The 25,833-nt window shown below is 45.2% G+C and overlaps 1 protein-coding gene across 5 annotated transcripts in view; it reads right to left on the bottom strand.

Annotated features, from left to right (window-relative positions):
* The window catches only part of KIF20B (kinesin family member 20B), a 125,564-nt gene that overhangs the window by 87,670 nt on the left and 12,061 nt on the right, over positions 1-25,833 (bottom strand). For all 5 annotated transcript variants that reach the window (XM_073685535.1, XM_073685538.1, XM_073685539.1 and 2 more), the window contains exons 6-10: positions 10,321-10,505; positions 3,038-3,110; positions 1,164-1,400; positions 619-730; positions 412-483 (exon numbers count right to left, since the gene is read on the bottom strand). In XM_073685535.1, the coding sequence (XP_073541636.1) occupies positions 412-483; positions 619-730; positions 1,164-1,400; positions 3,038-3,110; positions 10,321-10,505 (679 nt within the window). The remainder of the gene's footprint in view (positions 1-411; positions 484-618; positions 731-1,163; positions 1,401-3,037; positions 3,111-10,320; positions 10,506-25,833) is intronic.

Below are 25,833 nucleotides of genomic sequence, written 5' to 3'. Positions count from 1 at the left end.
AGATTATTGTGTCACGTTAGGCAGGAAATCAGACAGTGAGCTATCAATCAAGTTAAAGAGTCTTATCCTGGGCAAAGAAGCAACCTCGGGAGGCTCAAGATGTGCTCCATCAAGTCCAGAGCACTTCATGCCTCATTTGCATATGAATTTAAATGGAGTAATTACTCTGGAATAGATCAAAAGATAGAGGTTATATCTTAAAACCCTGCATAGGTGTTTGTTTTTTTATTTATTTTCTTAAGTACTTTCCATAGCAGTGACGCTCATGCATCTTCATATACATATTCAATGGGGTTTAAGAACATACAAAAAGGGAAGATAAAAGACCATGAGACGGAGATAAATCCAAGATAATGGAAAGGAGAAAAAAAATAAAAAATTGCGAATATGTACATCAATTCCTTCACTTACTCGCTGACTTTTACTACGCGAGGAACATCTGCATCTTCAATTTTTAAGAGACGGACCGTAAATATACTGTGACTGTAGAAGGAAAAAAAATAAATAAATTTAAAACTGGTTGAACAGAACACGTTATCTGAAGAAGTATATCTAGCTTGCAGAGGACTGATGCAAAATCTAGCTGTATCTCCCTCCATGGTTTTGAAGATTGCTTACCTTCTACTCGATGAACTGTTTAGTTTGGTAAATGCGATACTTTGGAACTTTTTCCCCAGAGAAAGAACTCTGCATGCCTCTCTAGCATCCGACACCTGTATCCACTGGAGATCTGGATTTTAAAAAAAAGGAGCTGTATTACATTGGGGTACTTCTATATTTCAATAGATAAATATTTCATTCATATTTATATATACATTTTATTTATAAAAAAAGAATAGAAAATAGAAAAAAAACCTGCCAATATATAAAATTGTTATAGAAAGGGGAACAAAATTATAAAATGTATTTGGGGGTTCTTTACGGTATGGGGGAGGGGGTGATTTTAAGCAGCTGTTTAAACCGCATGTACAAAAAAAACCCACAAAACTAAAAAAAGTGCCTGGTCAGGAGCGGAGTAAGTGTCCTGGTCTTGAACTAGTTAATTATTACAGCTGAACATACACAGGCTTCAATCCTAAGTAGATTGAGAAAACATTGGAAAATGCAGCACCAGAGAATCAAAAGGTATGGCAAGATGGAAAATACTAATGAAAAGGTCTCACCTTTAACAAAGGAAAACCCCTTTATATCCTGGGCCAGCCTTAACGTTTTTCTCTTATAAGACTTTTCACCAGTCACGGGATCCAGAAGATCATAAATACACTCATTGTAGATTTCACAAAACGAAACCCAGACAGAGAATTTCACACAACCATCCACATCTAACTTGAACTCTTCACATTCCCTGACACGTTCTTCAAATTCAGAGAGGACTCGGGAAGAGTTGGGAAGTCCCGCAGCTATGGAATAAAAGCAAGAGAGTAATAAAGAATAAACTATCAATAAAGAAGCAGGGTTATCATAAAGGGTTAAACCCATGAATCATTTTAATACTGAAGTTATGGATGGCTATTAGCAGTTTTAAACCATTGGTGCTGCTGGTAATCTTTGATTTTGTCCAGAGCTTGCCTCCGGAATCTGTCTCCTCCCCCCTCTGGCAGCTCACAATATAATTCCCTTTTTTTCATATTTTACCTGGTGGACTAGTCTTCTTAGCTATACTACAGCAAGCCTCTGCTCCTTCCCTGATAAGCAGGACAGAATGTTAGTTCTATTAGATGCTCTACAGAGGATAGAGGACATTGAAGTGAGCTGGATGTGGGGAGTAGGACTGAACATGCCAAGAGCAGGCATAGATTAGTGTCATCCTCTTGTCCATATAAGTAGGGGTTTAAAAAAAATAAAACTAAAACAGGAGGCCACGCGTACTTTCCTTGGCATTTATTCAGTTTTGTTGTCTGCAGTATAAAGTTGACAGATATGTACCACAACAGGTTTATCACACAAAAGCTGGCAGTGTCAGGAGCCAGCAGTAGGACAATAGCTGCCATGTCAATCCATCACACCCCATAATAGTGTAGTGGGTGAGGGGTCCGATAGGCACCACTTAAATGCTGCTGTTAGTCACAGTTACATAGGTTGAATATTCAAATTCAATCTTCCTCCTCCAATTGTACACTTTGTCACTAATTTAACTGTAACCCACAATGTTGTGTGTATCGAGGAAATCATCCTGTCCCTTGTATAAAGGCTGTTATGTCGGCCATCACTACCTCTTGTGGTCGGCATTCCACAGCCTGACTGCTCTGACTGTAAAGAACCCTTTCCTGTTTAGGTGCCGGAATCGCTTTCTTCCACCAGCAATGAGTGCCCCCTGGTCCTTAGTATGGTCTTTTGGAAATAAGTCATGTGCCAGTCCTTTGTACTGAACATACACATTTATACATGTAAATGGGATCCACTCTGAGGCGTCGTTTTTCTAAGCTACACAAGACCAACTTTCCAACCTCTTATCATATGAGAGGCCTTCCATGCCTTGTAATAATCTAGTTGCCGCCTTTGAACGGACTAACTTCTGAATATGCTTTTTAAAATGTGGAGCCCAAAACTGGATCCCATAGTCCAGATGTAGCCTCACCAGTGATTTATAGAGGGGTAACAGTACGTTGGGATTGCGGGATTTTTTTTCCCCTCTTTTTATACATCCTAAAATCTTGTTTGCTGCTGCTTGACATGGAGTACTGCTGCTCAGCATAGTTGTAACTAGAATACCCAAGTCCTTCTCCTGTTCTGTAGTCCTGAGTATACTCCCATTTAATGTACATGCAGCAATAGGATTACTCATCCTAGGTGCATTACTCTACATTAAATCTCATTTGCCAAGTGTTTGCCCATTCAGTCATTTTATCCAGATTGACAGAGGTATTTACGTTGTTAAACAGCAGATCAGAGAGTGAGCCCCAATGGCTGCTGTTAAAGGAAAGTGCTGGCTGTGAAATGCAGCAGACATCTGAAATACACAGAACCGTCTCCATGCATGTACGATGGATATCGAGAAGGTTTAAATCCACTTAATAATTAAAGCGATATATATTACCTTCATCATTAAGAAAGACTGTAGTATCCTCAGAAGTTCTGTTATTACTTCGAATAGTGCACTGAGGGTCAACCTAAAAAAATTAAATATGTATAGTTTTTAATAGAAGAGAAAGATTTGCTCATAGCAGAGACTCATTTTCATACAACTTTATGTAAAGAGCTAAGAATTGAGACAAGGATAGGTCCTCTGATTCCTTCTAAACCAGGGGTCTCAAACACGTGGCCCGCATGCAGCCCCTCCGGCTGCTTCTTGCGGCCCGCAGGCACATAGACCCCGTAACGATCGCGGCTCTCCAGCAACCGCCGACATCAGCGCTGTAGTGCAGTGTATTGCTGCGCAGAGACCAGCCACCCAGGAAGTGGGAGGAGGCCTGACAGGAAGTGGTGGAGGCGGAGCATGCCATGTGCTGCAAGAGTTGTGCTGTGTGTGGAGAGAGCTCCTGGGAAGGGAGGAGAGCCAGGCGGAGGTGACCGAGCGGACCGGGAGGACCAGTAGGAGGCGACCGGAGGGACGAGCGCAAGAGAGCGCTGTGGCAGCGTGCAGTGCCGGCCAGCGGAGGGTGACAGGTGGTGGTGACCAGGAGGTGATCAGGAGGACCGGTAAGAGGCGACCGGAGGGACAAGCGCGCTGTGATAGCGTGCAGCGTCCCTAGAGGAGGTGAGTGAGGGGCAGGAGGCCGCGATAAGCGGCCCTACTGAACCCAAGTGTGTACTGTACTGTATTGTATTTGTATCTGTAATGTAATTGTATTGTATTCCCTAGTCCATATTTAATTGATTACCCCCCGTCCATATTTAATTGATCACCCCCGTCCATATTTAAATTGATTGCCCTGAACACCCCCGTCCATATTTAACTGATCCCTCTGACCACATTAAATTGACCCCCCCGTCCTCATTTAATTGATCCCCGACCACCCCCCGTCCATATTAAAGTGATCCCCCTGACCACATTTAAATGATTGACCCCCCCAGCCCATAATTGATTGATCCCCCTTGTCCTATTTAATAGATTCCCCTTGTCCACTTTTACTCATCCCCAGTCCCTATCTATTTGCCTTATCCCCCACCATATTTAATTAACCCCTGTGCATAATTAATTGATTGATTCCCCAGACCACAATTATTTCCCCAGTCCATATTTATTGATACTTATTGATCCCCAGTCCTTAGTTAATTGACCCACCGTCCATACCTATTTATTTGCTTTACCCTCCATCCTATTTAATTAACCCCCTGTCCATAATTAATTGATTGATTCCCTAGTCCACAATTATTTCCCCAGTCCATACTTATTGATCCCAGTCCATAGTTAATTGACACACCATCCATACTTAATTAATCCACCTGACCCACTCAGCTGATCCCCCGTCCATACTTAATTGATACTTAATTGATCCCCCGTCCATACTTAACTGATCCCGCGCCGATATCTAATCGATACACTTGCACATCCCTAATTGATCCCCGTCCATACACCTATATATAAATAATTGTGTTTTGTACTTGTACATATATACTGACTGTATCCCCATATTTAGAATGACGTCCATGTTGGCCGGAGCCGTGCAGTGTACATCTTGCGCAATGTATGCATTCCCTGAGCTACCGCTCAGGGATCCATACTGCTGCGAGAGATGTGAGCATATCGTGCACTTGGAAGCCCAAATCCTGGATCTAAGTGCTCAGATAGCGGTACTGAGGAGCATCGACAACATGGAACGGAGTTTGCTGCTCACCGAGCAGACACTCAATGGGTCAACACTGGGGGTGGAGCTTAGTGGGGAAGCGCAGGCTGAACAGGCAGGGAGCTGGGTAACAGTTAGAAGGGATAGAGGGAAGAAGTATAGGAAGGCTGGTTCAGAACCGGCATTATTGGAGCACGACAGATCCTCTGACCGCCGGGGGAGTGTATGCTCCAGTAATGAGGGGGAGGGGGGGGAGTGTAGGGCAGGCTAGACAGGTCCTGGTAGTGGGTGACTATTATTAGGGGGACAGACAGGGCAATCTGTCACAAAGCCCGGGATCGCCGAACGGTGTGCTGCCTCCCTGGCGCTCGAGTCCGGCACATCGCGGATCGGGTTGACAGGTTACTGGGTGGGACTGGCGAAGACCCAGCGGTCATGGTCCACATTGGCACCAATGACAAAGTGAGTGGTAGATGGAGGGTCCTTAAAAATGATTTCAGGGATCTAGGTAGGAAGCTTAGGGCAAGGACCTCCAAGGTAGTTTTGTTAGAAATACTACCAATCCCGCGAGCCACACAGGAGCGCCAACGGGAGGTTAGGGAGGTGAATAAGTGGCTAAAGAGTTGGTGCAAGGCAGAAGGGTTTGGGTTCATGGAGAACTGGGCCGACTTCGCTGTCAGCTACAGGCTCTACCGTAGGGACGGGCTGCACCTCAATGGGGAGGGTGCAGCGGTGCTGGGGAAGAAGATGGCTAATAGGTTGGAGGAGTTTTTAAACTAGAGACGGGGGGGGAAACCAAGGAAATAGGTGGGATGTGAGGCAAGCAAGGGGGAAGGGGAGAAGTGAATATAATGAGGGTGGAGAGGGGGGTGGGGATAGTATAGTTAGATCGTTAGAGAAGAATAGGATGCTAAATAACCCCAAAGTTTTATCTTGCATGCTGACCAACAAGGCGGATGAGCTGCGGGCGCTTATATCGGAGGAGAGGTATGACATCGTAGGTATAACAGAGACTTGGCTAGACGATAGCTACGACTGGGCGGTAAATTTAACAGATTATAGTTTATTTAGAAGGGACCGGAAACAGGGGAAGGGCGGAGGAGTCTGCTTATATGTAAAGTCACATCTAAAGCCCAGACTAAGGGAAGATATAGGAGAGGGAGAAGAGGGGGTCGAGTCCATGTGGGTAGAGATAGAGGGGGCAAAAAATAATAATAAAATATTACTGGGGGTCTGCTATAAGCCACCCAATATAACAGAGGAGAATGAGAAACTGCTATTAGGACAAATAGACAAAGTAGCAAAACATAATGAAGTGATTGTAATGGGGGATTTCAACTACCCGGATATTGACTGGGAAACAGAAACCTGTAGATCGCAGAAAGGAAAAAGGTTCTTGACAAATATCAAGGATAATTATCTCTCCCAACTAGTGCAGGAACAAACGAGAGGGAAGGCCGTGTTGGACTTAATATTGACTAATAGGCCTGATAGAATAACTGAGGTACAGATAGGGGGGCACCTAGGTAATAGCGACCATAATATTATCGACTTCAAAATGCCCTTCAGTAGGGTTATCAATAAGGGAACAACAAAAACATTAAACTTTAGGAGGGCAAAGTTTGATCAGCTGAAAGAAAACCATCAACTTATAGACTGGGACAAAGTTCTTAATCAAGGAAATACGAATAGTAAATGGGAAACCTTCAAAAGAATTCTGAATACTCAGTGCGAGAGGTATATACCGTATGGGAATAAAAGGGCCAGAAATAAGAGGAAACCAATATGGTTGAATAAGAACGTAAAAGGGGCGTTAAATAGCAAAAAAGAGGCATTCAAGAGATTAAAACAGGAAAACAGTAAGGAGGCACTAATGTGTTACAAGGAAAAAACGAGAACCTGTAAAAAACAAATAAAAATAGCAAAGGAGGAAACAGAGAGACGTATTGCTAGGGAAAGTAGATCAAATCCCAAACTGTTCTTTACGTATATAAATAGTAAAAGGATTAAATCGAATAATATTGGACCGATAAAAAAGTGATGAAGGCAAAATCATAGAGAAAGATGAGGATAAAGCTAATCTATTAAATAAATTTTTTTCGTCAACTTTCACAAAGGAAATCGAACTAACAGGAGAAATGAGAAGAGACAAACTTAATCCTCCACTAAGTATGACAAATCTAACCCAAGCTGGGGTACAGAAACGCCTCAGTAACATTAAAATAAACAAATCACCAGGACCTGATGGCATACACCCACGGGTACTAAGGGAACTAAGTAATGTGATAGACAGACCGTTATATCTTATATTTAAGGACTCTGTTGAGACTGGGTCTGTACCACTTGATTGGCGACAGGCGAATGTAGTGCCAATATTCAAAAAGGGAGCGAAAAGTGACGCCGGAAACTATCGGCCGGTGAGTCTGACGTCCGTTGTGGGCAAAATTTTTAAAGGCTTTATTAATGAGGCAATCATGGAGCATCTTGATGCTAATAATCTATTAACCCCGAACCAACATGGATTCATGAGGAATCGCTCCTGCCAAACAAACCTGATTGACTTCTACGAGGAGGTTAGCTCTCAAGTAGATCAGGGGGAACCAGTGGATGTCGTGTATCTCCACTTCTCAAAAGCGTTCGATAGCGTGCCACATAATAGGTTGCTATACAAAATGAGAATAATGGGGCTGGGGGAAAATGTCTGCAAGTGGGTAGCTAACTGGCTAAAGGATAGAAGGCAGAGGGTGGTTATAAATGGAATATACTCAGATTGGGTAAGCGTCACTAGTGGGGTACCACAGGGGTCTGTACTAGGCCCAATGTTATTTAATATCTTTATTAACGACATAGTCAACGGGATAAATAGTAAAATATCAATATTTGCAGATGACACAAAGTTATGTAAAACAATTAATACAAAAGAGGACAGTGCAGACCTACAGAGGGATTTGGATAAGCTGGGTAGGTGGAGCATTAAATGGCAAATGAGGTTTAACAAGGAGAAATGTAAGGTCATACATATGGGAAGGAAAAATGGAAGTCACCAGTACTCACTGAATGGGAAATCATTGGGGAATTCAGAGATGGAGAAGGACTTGGGCATCTTGATTGACAGCAAACTAAATTGGAGTGCCCAAAGTCAGGCGGCTGCTGTAAGGGCAAACAGGGTAATGGGATGTATCAGAAGAGGTATAGCTGCAAAGGATGAGACCATTGTTCTTCCACTGTACAAAGCACTGGTCAGACCACACTTGGAATACTGTGCTCAGTTATGGGCCCCAATATATAGAAAGGATATAAATGAGCTTGAAAAGGTACAAAGGAGGGCAACAAAATTATTAAAGGGAATGGAGGGACTGCAATACCCAGAGAGGTTGGCAAAACTAGGACTATTCAGCCTGGAAAAGAGAAGGTTGAGGGGGGACATAATAAATGTGTACAAATATGTTAGGGGACAGTATAGAGATCTTGCCCGGGATTTGTTCAAAAGGAGGGATATTACGATAACAAGAGGGCATTCACTAAGACTGGAAGAGAAAAGGTTTCAGCACCAGCATAGGAAGGGGTTCTTTACGGTAAGAGCAGTGAGAATATGGAATTCACTGAGTGAGGAGACGGTAATGTCGGATTCACTAAACCAGTTCAAGCGGGAACTGGATGCTTTTCTAGATACCAGGCAGATTTCAGCATATACTTAAAAATAGAATAAAATAGTAGGTTGATACAGGGATTTATTCTGACTGCTGGTTTCAGAGTCGGGAGGGAATTTTTCCTCAGGTGAAGATTGGCCAAATCATTTGGGGTTTTTGCCCTCCTCTGGATCAACTTTAGCAATTACAGAACTAACAGGTCGAACTTGATGGACGCAAGTCTTTATTCGGCTTTACTAACTATGTAACTATGTAATACCAGTGCAGCCGCCGGCCTATCAGAGGCCAGCAGCTGACCTCTGCGCATGACAGTGACGTCATACGCCGCTGCGCTGGGACGCAGATGTCAGCTGCTGGCCTCTGATAGGCCGGCGGCTGACACTGGTATTGCTGTGCAGAGAGCTGGTCTCTGAGCAGCAATACACTGCACTACAGCGCTGATGTCGGCGGCTGCTGGAGAGAGCCACGATCGTTACGGGGTCTGTGCCTGCAGGCCACAGGTGTATAAAGGACGCCGAGGGAACGGAGGACAGGAGAGAATCTTTTTTTTTTTTTCTCTGTCATGTGAAATACAGCACAGGGGGGCACTGTGTGCAGTATGGGGGGACGGGGACCCTGACCGCAGTATGGGGTGACGGGGACCCTGACCGCAAGATAAGGACCAGGACGGGGGGACCATGTCTGCCGTATGGGGGACCATGTCTGCAAGATGAGGACCAGTTCAAAAGGTGTATAGAAAATAAAAAGGTATCACTAAAAATGTCACTTTGTCATGCAAATAATGCGGCCCCCCAAATTAAGTGTTTTTCCGTGTGCGGCCCATATGCCCAGCTGAGTTTGAGACCCCTGCTCTAAACAGATACCGCCCATTTTCATATTTGTCACAACAGTTTCCAATATTGTAATAGATGATTAAAAAACAATCCCAAAAAGGGCTTACTTCATGTCTTTTTTTATTGACAGGGCATTTTCACAAAAACAGTTATCATTTATTTGAATAGATGATAGATGTCTGATTACGTGGGGCCCCATGATGTTACTCCATGGAGTGGTACGGTCGCTGCTACTCCATTTAGTGTCTACGGGACAGATATGAGTGCTGTGCTTGGCTACTTCTAGGTTTATCAGTCTCGCCAAAAGAACAAAAATATATGGATCTTTGCCCAAAAAGTAATAGGGATAAGGAGGGGGGGGAATCAGGGACCAAGTTCCATGTAAAAGAACACAGCTATCTATTCAGTTACAAATTGGTATTATAGAGAATCAGCAGGTTTTTGACACCTAGTTTAAGAGCAGCATGATGTAGAGAAAGAGACCTTGATTCCAGCATTGTGTCACTTACTGGGCTGCTTGTTGTAGATTTTATAAAAAAAAAAAAAAAAAAAAAAAACACAGTTATCAGCAGGAGACCACCACTAAAGGACGATTAAACTTGCTGCCATGTATTTTTCCATATTCATAAGTACTGTATAACCCTGCCCCCACCACTGATTCTGCCTATGCACAGTGAATACAAAAGCTGTCCGTGGTGTAGGTGAGGTTATTACTGAACCCAACATTCATAGAACTGGTAGATCTACAGCAGATAAAGGCTGATTTTATCAAGCAGCCCAGTAAGTGAAATCACTGGAATCAGGGTCTCTGCCCCTACATCATGTTGCTCTCAGATGGGGTAGGAAAACCTGGTGAGATTCCAGTTAGAGGGTGAACTTTCACAATTTAGGACAAAGATGCAGTTCATTTAATAATTGTCAAAAGTTGGTCCGGTCAAGAATTTTGCCAGAATTTCACAAAATCTTATTGTCCCACCAATGATTACTCATCGTAACCTTTTGTCATTTACATGTGCATAACTGAAACACCACAAGCATCATGCAGAAAAGAGAACATTTTGGGTAAAGCAGATTTGCCACTGACCCAACCATAGCATACACATCACTTACCTCTTTAGTGTGGCGAAGGACTCCATTCTTAAATGCATTCTCTGCTCTCACTTGTTCTTTGGTCAGTCTTATGTAGTCTCTACATCGGTGAGGTTTAATATCCATCTTTGAATACACTTTCCCTTCAATTGCATTAAACAGCATTTCCATTGATCTTGGTAAAATCCCAGCATCGACCTTTGTGCCTGCAATTAAAGATGACAAATTGAAGTCTACAGAATGAAAAACACCATCACTAATCAGAAGATCAATCGGAATGTCTGCACTCACAAGTGATGGTCAAAGGGGTACTCCCATCATTGTAAGTGATGGCATGTGGCAAGGCTATGCCATGACATGATCATTCATCAGCACAGCCTCCTTACACCAAGACGCTCACAGCAACATTAACTTAAAGGGAGCGTTCTCCTCTACAGTGGATGGCAGTGGGCACAGTTCAGGCCAAACTGACCTCAGCCCTTTCTTCCTCAGGACCAGTGGGGGTAGACCTCTACAGCCCATAAGGTTATGATATATCCTGTCAAACTAATCAGACAGTAATACCAGTTTAAAAGATGTCAAAACTTTTTTTTTTTTTTTTATGAAAATGTAACTGAGCATAGCGATTAGGAGCAGCATTGTCGATGTGACATTACCGCTGCAGCCCATCAGTGACAGTGACACAGCTGGACCCACGGAAGGCAACTAAAGCACAGTATATTAGTTATATGAATCTTAAAAAAAAAAAAATTAATTAAAAAAAAAAAAAACACACACAACACATTACACGCGACAGTGAAAAATGGCCTGGTTGAGCTTGCCAATCCTAACACCAACAACAGTATGTTCTCCATGTGCTTTGGTAAATGTGGGAGATGGACAGTTTCCTCGCTGTAAGTATGGTCTGGATGAAGCATCCCAAGAATCCTATGGTGATTAAACTCTGGCTTCACGGCCATGCCGTTAAATGAAGTGTTGCTGGACAAAGAAGATGTTGCCAGGGAACATCTACTAGTAGATTGACTAGATCTGTGTATCAAGTCCATCTGTGCCAATCTCAGATGAAGAAGATTATTGACATGCAGCTTTCCTTGACATTCTTGAGGACCCAAGGAAGAAGTGCAAGAGAAGAGTAGCCTGAACTGGTTTCAGACTTTGACAAGAGAATTCACTGCCAAAACTTTGGTATCATGGATAGGAACCTCGTTAACTTACAGTTGAGTCTTGAGGCCATTAGGTCAACAACCGGGAGGCCGTATCTTAAGCAGAGATAGGTAAAAACCATCAGGACAAATCAATCTCTGGGGGTCAAAAATATTGGGATTGAGGATGTCTCATTGAATTGTTCACTCCAAGAAGGTTGCTACTTGAGATTCCGCCTACTGCAAGCCCTTGTCCGCTTCCAGCATAACCACTAGGCTCCTGGTTCTAGCCTGGAAATTCAAATTGACGACTGCTGTCATGTTGTCTCTCTAGACTGCGACTGGGTGACCTGAAAGACTGGGTCCAGTGCCTCAGGGAAGAACGGCCCAGAGATTCAGCACGTTGATCAGTAGTGCATATTCTTTAAAGTGACCGAATTCATTGGACTGGTCAAACCACAAATATCCCTCCCCATTCATGGAGACTGGCATCCTTCATTACAACTCGCCATTGAACCGGCCCTGTGAGAGTGAGATTAGTGGCACCACTGAAGAGACTGAGGAGTTGTCAACAATAGAAGAATCTTCTGATACAAAGACTCTCTTAACTTGTTCTACCACATCATCATAGCTCGTTGGAGAAGGAGAGCTTGAAATTGCACATATGGAACCGCCTCTATGAATGTGAAATGTCTTCATTATATAATCCAGATAAGAAATCATCATTCTTCCCTCCAGGGGAATAAATGCCTGTGTGAAAATCCTTAGAACAAGTCACCAGAGTAAAAACGAAGGCACCAAATTTTTAGTGTCTGGATCCGATGGCAAAGCAGAGGAAAAGCTGATGCGTCTGATAAATTAAACCATGGAAATTGTTACGACTGTCAAAGAAAGAGGTGATTATACAAGTTTCTCTGACTGTGGATAGCAAAAAAAAAAAAAAAAAGGCCCTCTTCTCGGGAGGGAGTATTTGGAAGAGCAGTGCAGAGAAAGGGAAACACAGTCTGTTGGCACTGAAGAATTCTATTGTGGAACACATAGAAACGAGCTTGTATATCCAGGAACCTTGCACATGGCAGAGCCAGACATCTCCAAACAAAAGTTCCCCAACGTAATCTTGTCAGATGTGGCCATCCTTGATGTGTAGGTGAACTGAAAAGGATTCCAGGAGGCTCTGAAGCATGCCCGTCTCATATAACCACGCTGAGGGCTGGAGCAAGCAAAGATGGGTCTTAACTAGTGTTGAGCGATACCTTCCGATATCAGGAAATATCGTATCAGACCGATACTCAAAAAGTATCGGATATCGCCGATTCCGATACCGGAAACCAATGCAAGTCAATGGGACACTAATATCGGAATGAAAATAAACCCTTTCTTTCCTTGTAGGTTAATTCTACATGAAATAAAACAACTAAGAATAATGTAGAATGTATTACATGAAAAGCCGGCAATTCATCAGCGGCATACACCGGTACCCGACAATTTAGAACAGAAAGAATAGAGCTTCACACATAGATTAGATAGATAGAAACATGTCAGTCACATATATATGAAGTACTGTGACAGTGTTGCTTACTGTACTTGTCATTTAGTGTAAAGGATTTATTAAAAAAAATAATAGTGTTTTCATGCACCGTCTCTTTAAGAAAGCCGGCCGGCAATTCAGCATCGGTACCCGACAATTTAGAATAGAAGGAATAGAGAATCACACATAGATTAGATAGAAACATGTCAGTCACATATATATGAAGTACAGTGACAGTGTTTATTACTGTACTTGTCATTTAATGTTAAAATAAAGGATTTATTTAAAAAAAAATTGGCGTGGGGTTCCCCTTAATTTTAGTCTCTAGCGGAGGTTAAGCCGACAGCTGGGGCAGATGTTTGAAGCCTGGGAAGGGGGTAATACCCACGGAGCTTCCCGGGCTACTAATATCAGCCCCCAGCTGAATACCTAGCCTTTACTAGCTATTAAAATGGGGGACCCCCCCCCCCCAAAAAAAAAGGACGTGGGGTCCCCCCTAATTTAATAGCTAGCAAAGGCTAGGCAGACAGCTGGGCGCTGATATTAATAGCCCAGGAAGGGAGCCATGAATATTGGCCCCCTCCCAGGCTAGAAACACCAGCCGTCAGCCGCCCCAGAAATGGCACATCCATAGGATGCGCTAATTCTGGCACTTAGCCTCGCTCTTCCCACTGCCCTGTAGCGGTGGCAGTGGGGTAATAGGGCTGGGGTTGATGTCAGCTTATAATGCCAGCTGACATCAAGCCCAGGTTAGTAATGGAGAGGCGTCTATAAGACACCCCCATTACTAACCCCATAGTCAAAGTTAAAAGAAAACACAAACACCCAGAAAAAAGTCCTTTAATTGAAATAAAGACACAATTCTTTATTGTTCTAAATTAAACCATACTTACCATCACGCCCATTCCAGCTGAAGCCAACGATCTCCTGCAATAAAAGAAAAATAATAAAGCAACCTCATCCTTACCTTTCCATGGTTCCCACGATGGCTCCAGCTCTGCTACATCGAGATGACAGGCTGGACCGCAGCAGAACGCTGCCATCCAGCCTGTCATCCCGCGGACACTGAGAAGCGCAGGCATGCCTTAACCCCTTTATTACCCAGTGAGCCACCGCACCAGGGCCCTGGATGAGTTGGGTACAGCGCCAGAAGATGGCGCTTCTATGAACGCGCCATTTTCCGGGGCGGCTGCGGACTGCAATTTGCAGCGGGTGGGGCCCAGAAAGCTTGGGTCTGCCTGTGCTGCAGATTCCAGCCCCCAGCTGCCTAGTTGTACCTGGCTGGACACAAAAATAGGGCGAAGTCCCACGTCAATTTTTTTTTAATTATTTCATGAATTTCCTGAAATAATTAAAAAAAATTGACGTGGGGCTTCGCACTATATTTGGGTCCAGCCAGGTACAGCAGGCAGGAACGGGCTGCCCCCAACCACCAGCTGCCTATTTGTACCTGGCCGGACACAACAATATAGGGAAGCCCTTTTTTTCTTTATTATTTCATGAATTTCATGAAATAATTAAAAAAAAAAAATACGTGGGGCTTCTCCCTATTTTTGTGTCCAGCCAGGTACAACTAGGCAGCTGGGGGCTGGAATCTGCAGCACAGGGAGACCCAAGCTTTCTGGGCCCCCCCCGCTGCAAATTGCAGTCCGCAGCCACCCCGGAAAATGGCGCGTTCATAGAAGCTGGATGCTGTACCTGGCTGGCATACAAAAATATAGCAAAGCCCACGTCAAAATTTTTGGGAAAAATTAATTAAAAAATAAATAATAATTTAGGGACTGCATCTTTATTAACTCCTCAAATGTCATTTAGTGTTAAAATAAAGTATTTATTTAAAAAAAAAATTGGCGTGGGATCCCCCATAATTTTAGTCTCTAGCAGAGGTTAAGCAGACAGCTGGGGCAGATGTTTGAAGCCTGGGAAGGGGGTAATACCCACGGAGCTTCCCAGACTACTAATATCAGCCCCCAGCTGAATACCTAGCCTTTACTAGCTATTAAAATGGGGGACCCCCCCAAAAAAATGACGTGGGGTCCCCCCTATTTTAATAGCTAGCAAAGGCTAGGCAGACAGCTGGGGGCTGAAATTAATAGCCCAGGAAGGGTGCCATGAATATTGGCCCCCTCCCAGGCTAGAAACACCAGCCGTCAGCCTCCCCAGAAATGGCGCATCCATAGGATGCGCCAATTCTGGCACTTAGCCTCGCTCTTCCACGCTGCCCTGGTGCGGTGGCAGGGGGTAATAGGGCTGGGGTTCATGTCAGCGCCAGCTGCCATGAAGCCCAGGTTAGTAATGATGGGCGTCTATAAGACACCCCCATTACTAACCTACAAAGTGTTAAAAAGAAAAAACACACTACACCCAGAAAAAAATAATTTATTTGAAATAAAACACACCATTTTATTTAATTCTTAGTTTACTAAAAAAAAAATATATAGTTACCTGTCCACGTTCCTGCGCTGATCTCCCATGCACAGCTGTCACATCTGGAGATGGTGACAGCTGTGCATGGCTGCTGTAAGCTCACACTGCCGGGAACACGTCCTCTCCCGGCAGCGGGAGCCACTGACTGAGGTCACCGGAGTGCATTCAGGCAGCGCTGCTCCGGAGACCTCCTTTACGGCACTGCTGTACCGTGGGAATTTCTCACGATACAGCAGGGCCGTAAAGGAGCGGACCGAAGCAGCGCTGCCTGAACTCCGGCGAACCCGCTTATGCAATGACGGGGCTGCTTTACGGCCCCGTCATTCTAGCGGCGGCAGCGGTTCAGAGCGGTCACATTCTATGTGGCTGCTCTAAACTGGAGATCATCGTGGGACACTCGTGGACTACTACGGAGGGGTAAGGATAAGGTTGTGGTTTATTATTTTATATTTTATTACAGGAGATCGATGGCTTCGGGGAATTAGGTGTCTAGGTGAGTATAGGTGTAGTTTTTTATTTTTTACTTTATTTTAGGTGGCGATCGGCGGGGACAGGTAATGTATGAACTAATTTATTGTAGGTAACCACTGGCCACCAATGACATGTATTTAACATTTATTGGGGACACAGTAGGGCAATTTAAATAGCAGGATCAGGCTGATGGGAACTACTGCTCCCATCGAGCTGATCCTGCTGGCACGAGTGGACGGGGGACAGACATAGGCCGATGGGAGTAGTAGTGTCACATCGGCCTATGTCTGCCTGCACGCACACACCCCCAGACATCGCACAGACACCGCGCACACCCGCACAGACATCGCGCACACTCGCACAGACACCCACACACACCAATCATGACGGGTCTGGGAGGTGAGGCTGACCTGTGCGGCCGTGGGAAAGTTCATGTCAGTTCATGCAATGCAGTCAAGCATGAACTCACATGAACCCTCTGAGGGCACCGCGGCGACTTCAAATGAACAGCTGATCAGCATCACCTGATACCTCAGCTGTTCATTTGAAATAACCGGCGCAGCACAGAACGGGAAAGCTGGCGGTGAAGTCTTTTCACTGCCGGCTTCCCCGCCCGGGTCCTTCGCTCCCCGCTCCTTGGTGCTGCTCTCCCCGCCCGGTCCTAACTTACTAATTGGGATTGGAGGTGGCGAGGGGAGCGGAGGATCGAGGTGGGAGGCTGCCGGGAAGCAGTATGGGGCCGTGTGATTGTTTAAAAGCCGGCGGCTTTTTACCGCCCGCCGGCTTTTAAACAATCAGGAGAATATTCTCACGCTGGGATGGCATTCTGATGACAGGCTGGATCTCAGCTGAGCGCTGCCATCCAGCTTGTCATCCTTCAGAGACACTGCAGAGCGCAGGCATTATGGGAACTTCCGATTCCGGTATTCGATATTGTAAAAGTATCGGAATTAAGTATCGGAATTCCGATACCGCGAATATCGGCCGATACCCAATATTTCAGTATCGGAATGCTCAACACTAGTCTTAACCTCTTCAGAATAGATGTGCTTGTTCAGAGGCAGGCAAACATGCTTTCCACCAGTTTAAGATTATGTTGCCCAGTAGTTTACAAAACACCCAAGAACCAGTACAGGGAATAGCTGTCAGGTCCATTTTTGAGGCTGCAGCCAAGGACATTTATTTTTTCCTTCTTTTAATTTTACAAGCTTATATAACGCCATCATAGTCCATGGCGCTCTACAGACCCAATTACTGTCCCCACTGGGGTTTACAATACAAATTCCCTATGAATATGTCTTTGAAGTGTGGAAGGAAACCAGAGTATCTGGAGAAAACACACACAGATTCCTTGTAGATGTTGTCCTTGGTAAGATTTGCAGAGGATCCCAGGGCTGCAAGGCTACATTGTAAATCACTGAGCCACCTGCTGCCCATTCAACCCACACAGTTTCAGATGGCTACTCAAATGACCAATGTCTGAGCGAGAAGCCTGGAGGAATCTGCTCACTTGTGATATGTGCTGAGCAATATGCGTCTAAATCCTCATAATGAACGCTAGCCAGAATGCGGTACCATAGCTGTATGCCAGATACTGGGTCGTTAAAGGGAATACTATCAGTGTTTTACCAGCAGAAGATGATCAAGACAGGATAATTTGGCACGTGCAGGGTAGTCCAACAAAGCCACCAGCACTGATTAGCAGCTCTGTCACTATACAAGGTACACAGAAAGCTGTGGTGTGGGATCGGCTATACACAACTCAACACCAATCTGCAACAGAGAAAACTGACCATCATAACTGATGAACTAAGTGATACATCACTGGAATTGGGGTCTCTGTCCCTACCTTATGGTGCTGGCAGATTACATATGAAAAATCTGCTGATAGAGACCATCAGCTCGGCCACACAGTCGCTTCCAAGTTTTTTTTTTTGTAAGAATTTTCTTGTCCCACAAATCCTGGAAGGTAGCTGCGTCTGCCATACGTGAAGCCATGTGTTTCACCATTGAAATATTATAAGTGATATTCACCGCAGTAATAAGGCTGTCATGGATGACAGCTTGGAGGCCTGATCCTCATCCTAGCCTGACTGGGAAATTTCTCATTCAGAGTTGTCCTAGTCACAGCATCCATGCATCGTGTCCCATAAGGAGGAGAGTGTGGAGAGGCCCACAGGACCTAGTGTCACAGTAAAGATCTGAATAGGACTATAGATGGCTCGCGGCTGCAGGAAAGGCTCGCTGGGAGAGACCAGAAAATACAGAGCTGCCAAGAGCAGAACCTACCCAGTCACATGAAACGGCAAGGATCCACAAGACAGGAGGTTGCTGAAATAAAGAGTAATGAGAAAGTTTGCTTGCAGATGTGCGTTTCTAGCCAGAGCAGACTTGGGACCTCCTGGGCCAATGAAGGCAAACAGAATCTGGCTGGGAGAGCGGACCTACCCTCTGGGATTTGCGTCTAGTTAGAGATGCCATCCCTCTACCGTGTCCTAGGAAGGGTCAGGGTAAATTGAAGGTAGAGGTGGGGGCAGGTGGTGAAGCAGATTGTCCAGCCTTCAAACCATGATGCCCATGCCCAGTGCAATGGTGGAAAACCGTACTAGCCAGCTAATGAATTTCCCAGGCAAGTGCCAGGAAACAAACTGCCCAAACTCATGCTGGGCAAGGAGCACAAGAGGGCCGGTGTAATGCTGGGGGCACAGACCGCTCGGCACTACAGAGGAGGAGCAGGATGTGCTGACGCTTAGAACGGGAGCAGAAAGAAGTTGCTGGCCAGCTCAAGGTGTGTGACAAGCTGCTTGGAGCCATCGCAGATGTGGCTGATAGCGATACCTCTAAGGTGGGGTTCTCATGCCCAGCAGGGCCAATTTTTTGGCGCTCTTCCTGAGGTAAGGCACGCAGTACCAATAGGCAGTCAGGAAAAAGTGGGCGAACCTATGGCTGACACGCTACAATGGAGTGGAGCTCTGCTGTGCCTCCTGTTACTCTGCAGGAAGGACCTGTAAAGCCATGTTCACACATCTTAGTTTTTTTTTTTTTCAGATGCTTTTTACAGTACCAGCAAAGTCTATGAGATTCCAGAAATCTAATGCACACATCTTGCTTTTTTCAATCAGGATTTTGTGCTTTGCATGTTTTTTTGCAAAACAGAGCATGTCACTTTCAGCGTTTTTCACCCATTGGAAGTAATGGGTAGTGAAAGAATGCTAAAAAAAAAAAAAAAAGTGTGAATCAGAGTTTTTAGTGGAAATAAGCAAGTGCAACAGTATGTGAAACATTTATTTTTGTGATTTGACCATCTTGTCTTGATCACTGAGATGGTAGATTGTATTAGGAGAGTAATTAAATTAGTGATGTGTAAAGTGTAAACATTGGCTGAGCTATGTGTGAGAATGAACAATACCTGTGGCCCAGGGAGGTGGGAAATTGAACAATACCTGTATAACTGAATGGGAAACCATAGTGTGAAAATAAATAGTGTCCTACAAACTCAAAAGCACTGCCAGAGTCATAGGTAAACTTTTCCTGAACAATTCACCTTCCCCACTGTTATGCCAAAACCAGAGTGAGATTTTTTTTTTCCCACTGAACTCTATGTACATGCATAAAAAAGACAAAAAAAAAGACAGTAAAAAAAACACCACACCAAGAACACGCACAAAAGCAAGAAAAATCCTGAACAACCTCCTGGCAAGAGATCAAGTTTTGCTGCAAAAAAAAAAAAAAAACATTATGTGTGAACATAGCCTAACAGTGTGGTTAATGCCTCAAAGTTCTTCCCTTGTAAGGTGGGATGACAGTGATTATTCAGCCCTGTATTCTCAACCCAAATAGGAATAAAGGTAAAATTAAAAAAAAAAATGAAAGATGTACCGGCCTAGCATATATGTCTGCCTCCTGTGGATACTAAGATAACACTGAGACAGAGTGGTACAGTTAGGGGGAAGAGGATAAACACTTAAAGAAGCACTCCTCCTCCCAGTAAAGTTTTTATCCTCTTAATATATTACAGTTATATTATATAGCACTGTACACTTACAATTGCTCATTTTGCCTTTCTGCCCAGTTGGTTCTTCTCTTTTCTGTGAAGAAACAAAAACTATCTTTTCCCTGTAGAAAACATTTCTCAACTCCTGACAAAGCTGCTCCACTCCTCCCCCCCGACACAGCTGCTCCACTCCTCCCCCCCCGACACAGCTGCTCCACTCCTCCCCCCCCGACACAGCTGCTCCACTCCTCCCCCCCCCGACACAGCTGCTCCACTCCTCCCCCCCCCCCGACACAGCTGCTCCACTCCTCCCCCCCCCCGACACAGCTGCTCCACTCCTCCCCCCCCCCCGACACAGCTGCTCCACTCCTCCCCCCCCCCCGACACAGCTGCTCCACTCCTCCCCCCCCCGACACAGCTGCTCCACTCCTCCCCCCCCCGACACAGCTGCTCCACTCCTCCCCCCCGACACAGCTGCTCCACTCCTCCCCCCCCGACACAGCTGCTCCACTCCTCCCCCCCCGACACAGCTGCTCCACTCCTCCCCCCCCGACACAGCTGCTCCACTCCTCCCCCCCGACACAGCTGCTCCACTCCTCCCCCCCCGACACAGCTGCTCCACTCCTCCCCCCCCCGACACAGCTGCTCCACTCCTCCCCCCCCCCGACACAGCTGCTCCACTCCTCCCCCCCCCCCGACACAGCTGCTCCACTCCTCCCCCCCCCCTGACACAGCTGCTCCACTCCTCCCCCCCCCCTGACAAAGCTGCTCCACTCCTCCCCCCCCCTGACAAAGCTGCTCCACTCCTCCCCCCCCTGACAAAGCTGCTCCACTCCTCCCCCCCCCCTGACAAAGCTGCTCCACTCCTCCCCCCCCCCTGACAAAGCTGCTCCACTCCTCCCCCCCGACAAAGCTGCTCCACTCCCCCCCCCCCTGACAAAGCTGCTCCACTCCCCCCCCCCTGACAAAGCTGCTCCACTCCCCCCCCCCCCCCCTCTGACAGGGTCTTTTACAGTGACTGATGAGTCAGGCAGGGAAAATTGACCTACTGATTCTACATAGAGCTTAGCAGGATTCAGCCAGTCCGTTTTTAATCACATGTCATAAGACCTAATGGAAAAGAAAATAATTAATTGGGTATAAAGGCAAAATGGGAAATTTTAAGTACCCAGTGCTATATGATATGATATGATATATGATGATTGCAATATACAGTGGGGAAAACAAAAGTATTTAGTCAGCCAATAATTGTGCAAGTTCTCCCACTTAAAAAGATGAGAGGCCTGTAATTGACATCATAGGTAGACCTCAACTATGAGAGACAAAATGAGAAAACAAATCCTGAAAACCACACTGATTTGGAAAGAAATTTTTTTTCAAATTTTGGTGGAAAATAAGTATTTGGTCATTTACAAACAAGCAAGATTTCTGGCTCTCACAGACCTGTAACTTCTTCTTTAAAGGGGCTGTCCAGTACTCTTTAAAAATATGCCAATGTGTTTTAGTGATAAATAGAAGCTTCTTTCTAATTACCTCCTGGTGCCGTTTCTGCCTGTGAGCGGCGCTATCACTGGCCGCTCACAGGCATCACGACCCCCGGCTGCAGCCGGCTCTGAATCAGCGGACGTCACGACAAGTCCAGGCTGCAGCCGAGGGTCTCTCTTCCGCGTTCCACCGGTGGCTGTTGGGTTGTGGGTGGGGTTATCCCCCTGGTCACACCCGGCATCCACCACACGCTCTCCCTGTCCCCATTCATTGGGAAAGCGTGGTAGATGCTGGGTGTGATGCAGGGAATAACCCCGTCCACAACCCAGCAGCCACCACGGGGACCCCAGCGCTGAGTCACGCCTCACTTGACATGTCAGCGGGGTGGGGGCGAATGCTGCCTGTGAGCGGCCACCGACAGCGCCGCTCACAGGCAGAAACACCAGGAGGTAATTAGAAAGAAGCTTTTATTTATCATTAAAACACATTGGCATATTTTTAAAAAAGTACTGGACAACCCTTTTAAGAGGCTCCTCTGTCCTCCACTCATTACCTGTAGTACTGGCACCTGTTTGAACTTATCAGTATAAAAGACACCTGTCCGCAACCTCAAACAGTCACACTCCAAACTCCACTATGGTGAAGACCAAAGAGCTGTCGAAGAACACAAGAAATAAAATTGTAACCCTGCACCAGGCAGGGAAGACTGAATCTGCAATAGGCAAGCAGCTTGGTGGGAAGAAATCAACTGTGGGAGCAATAATTAGAAAATGGAAGACATACAAGACCACTGATAATCTCCCTCGATCTGGGGCTCCACACAAGATCTCACCCCGTGGGGTCAAAATGATCTCAAGAACGGTGAGCAAAAATCCCAGAACCACACGGGGGGACATATTGAATGACCTGCAGAGAGCTGGAACCAACGTTACACAGGCTGCCATCAGTAACACACTACGTCGCCAGGGACTCACATCCTGCAGTGCCAGACGTGTCTCCCTGCTAAAGCCATTACATGTCCGGGCCTGTCTAAAGTTTGCTAGAGAGCATTTGGATGATTCAGAAGAGTATTGGGAGAAGGTCATATGGTCAGATGAACCCAAAGTAGAATTGTTTGTTAGAAACACAACAACTTGGCGTGTTTGGAGGAGAAAGAATGCAGAGTTGCATCCAAAGAACACCATACCTACTGTGAAGCATGGGGGTGGCAACATCATGCTTTGGGGCTGTTTCTCTGCCAAAGGACCAGGACGACTGATCCGTGTACATGAAAGAATGAATGGGGCCATATATCGTGAGATTTTGAGTGCAAACCTCCTTCCATTAGCAAGGGCATTGAAGATGAAACGTGGCTGGGTCTTTCAGCATGACAATGATCCCAAGCATGCCGCCAGGGCAATGAAGGAGTGGCTTCGTAATAAGCATTTCAAGGTCCTGGAGTGGCCTAGCCAGTCTCCAGATCTAAACCTTATAGAAAACCTTTGGAGGGAGTTGAAAGTCCGTGTTGCCCAGAGACAGCCCCAAAACATCACTGCTCTAGAGGAGATCTGCATGGAGGAACAGGCCAACATACCAGCAACAGTGTGTGCCAACCTTGTGAAGACTTTCAGAAAACGTTTGACCTCTGTCATTGTCAACAAAGGATATATAACAAAGTATTGAGATGAACTTTTGTAATTGACCAAATACTTATTTTCCACCAAAATTTGAAAAAAAAATTCTTTCCAAATCAGACAATGTGATTTTCAGGATTTGTTTTCTCATTTTGTCTCATAGTTGAGGTCTACCTATGATGTCAATTAAAGGCCTCTCATCTTTTTAAGTGGGAGAACTTGCACAATTGGTGGCTGACTAAATACTTTTGTCCCCACAGTAGTAAGAGGATAAGAATTTTGATGGGAGGAGTGCTTCCTTAACTACTTGGTGATCATCTTCTAATGGTAGCAGCTATAACCCATGGTCCCTCCAAAGGCATGGATGAAATAGTAAAAAACTGTAAAGGAACATTTTAAAAGGTGTTTTCCTCTACTAGACAACCCCCTGCTGAATCACTTCATAGCCCCATTTAAAATAAAAATAGCAGATACTCATCGCAGTGGCGTGGTTGCAGCGATGTCGGTGCAGTTATTCCCGGCTAGTCACATAGCATTGCTGCATCATGGGTGTGCTGCAGACAGACAATCAGCGCCTGCCATTTCCAGAGGGTCACATGACACTGTTGTGTCACAGGTGTGCGGCAGCCAATCAGGCCACTGGTTGGCTGCAACTTTTTCCATTTAGTCAGAGCAGACGTGTTCACTGATGAGCTATGGCCGATTAGTGGCCTCAAATTGCATCATAGGGCTTCTGCATCCAATGTCACGTGCCCCGTCATGAATAGCCATTGCTAGAATGGCCCTACTGCGGGAGGAGAGATGCCACCATTTTTATTTTAAATAGGCCCGGATTTGATCAAGCCGATATCATCCAGTAATGGACAACCCCTGTAGTGTTCAGGAAGTGATGTTATATTAACAAGCTAATAAGACACAAACAGGATCAGATGAGAGATCAAAAATGACCAGAGCCCCATCACTATGGACAATGGCGGTAAAAGTTTACCAACTCTAATCAGGTGTCAATAAAAAGTTCTCAGCAGACGACTGTAGAGGATTGCAGCTGCAGTATTGACAGTAAACAACAAGCAAAGAAATGGCGAAATAATAAAACAGAGCAACTTTCGATGAAAGTTCAAGCCTCCGATTAATAGCCCTCAGTTGGGTCATTTAGAAAGCGGATTGTGGAGCTCAACTACAAAATGTACAGAGGCAGCGTCAAACAAGATCAGAGGCCAGGTCTCACTCTGCAGCTTGGCTGGAGATGAATCCCCTTGTAAGAGCTAACAAGCTACACCGCACAATGAAAAAGCCCGATACGTGTTCATATAGAGATAAAAGGAAAAGCTGAATCAATGCAAAAAAAACTGCTTACAGAGCAACTCAAGTATACACATATATACTCTTCCGGAAAGATTAAGGGCATCAAACAAGAATAAGTCTCAAAACTGCTGTATGGAGATTCATCCTCATCCTTTTGTCTGGGTCACCCAGGGACTTTCAGTACAGCGGAGTGATGGAGCAAATACGTTTTAGGTTAGGTTTTCAGACAAAGCCAAATATGTCAGCAAAGCCAATTTTCCTCCCATTGCATATATTGAATGCCTTAAGTACCCCACTAATCCTCTGGTGCAGTGTCCCCCTCACCATTTTCATCCGGCAGTGCAGCAAATATCCAAAATCACAAATGCAAGAATAGAATAGAATATACACACACGCGCGATAAAAGACCAGCACTGCGGTCTCTTCATTCCCACGAAGGGTGAGGGTCCCGAGTAAATCTTTTGTGATTTACCACAGGAGAGTCAATGTGTTTCTATATTAATGTAAAGGGTGCTGCCAATACCAGTCACACAGCAAGCTTTAGGTTTTTATATTTTTCCCTCCCATTGTTTTGTAGTTAACACAAGTGCTCTATACAAAAAACGGTTTCACTTGATTCATTTTTTTTTTCCAGGATATATTCCACATTATATACTTAAAAGGGGTTTTCCCACGAACAAAAGTACATTTTATTCATTAGATCTTGGAATAATAATAATTTCCAGAATTGGAGGTGTTTAAATAAAATGTTCCTGTGCTGAGATAATCTTACAATTGTGCCCCTGCTGTGTACTGTGTAATGGCTGTGTCTGACCGTACAGGAACATGGTCTGATCATACTACAGCTCCTGGGCAGGGGAGGAAGCAAAAGAGTCTATAGACAGCACAGCACAGGATCACAATTGATCCTGTGATATAAAACATTTCCCTGTCTGAAGTAAAACATTGTTTAAAAACAAAGAAAGAATCAGCTGTGATCCCGGGCTGTAATATCTGTATCCTCTTTTGCATCCTCCACTGCCCCTGCAACTCAGACTCCTCAATTTCCCTTACACCGACTGACTCCACGACGATGGAGAGACAGACAGATGGAGGGATAGATAAAGTGTGATAGACAGATGACAGCAAATAGTACATTGCACATATCGCACATATAGTTCACACACATTGTACAGAGAGCACATAATAATCACCTACAATATTAGCATTAGTTACCTTCCTGTGACAGATGAGCAGAAGTACTTTCACTTTCTCCAGCTCGGGGCCCAGGATTCGGATTCTGTGCAGGGCAGGCACCCCTCCCCCTCCTCTCTCTGGTGAAGACGGCAGAAGACAGGACAGAGGAGGGGAGATTGCAGTCTGGAGCCAGTGCAGGACGGGAGCACTGCAGCATACAAGTGAGTTTTGATAGGTGCGTACCACTGCTTCTAGGGGGGGGGCAGCCCCCCCTTGCCCCTTGCTGGCTACGGCCATGATTCACACACAGCGTTTTTGCGAATCCGCTTCTTGCAGTAAAATGCAGTGACTCTGGGCATCCCAGCAAAGTCAATGGGTTTCAAGATATGACAT

The sequence above is a fragment of the Phyllobates terribilis genome, unplaced genomic scaffold (assembly GCF_046119375.1).
Source record: "Phyllobates terribilis strain yellow unplaced genomic scaffold, ASM4611937v1 Scaffold_5__5_contigs__length_657084704, whole genome shotgun sequence".
NCBI classification, from domain to species: domain Eukaryota; kingdom Metazoa; phylum Chordata; class Amphibia; order Anura; family Dendrobatidae; genus Phyllobates; species Phyllobates terribilis.
This window is presented reverse-complemented; position numbering and strand designations above follow the sequence as displayed.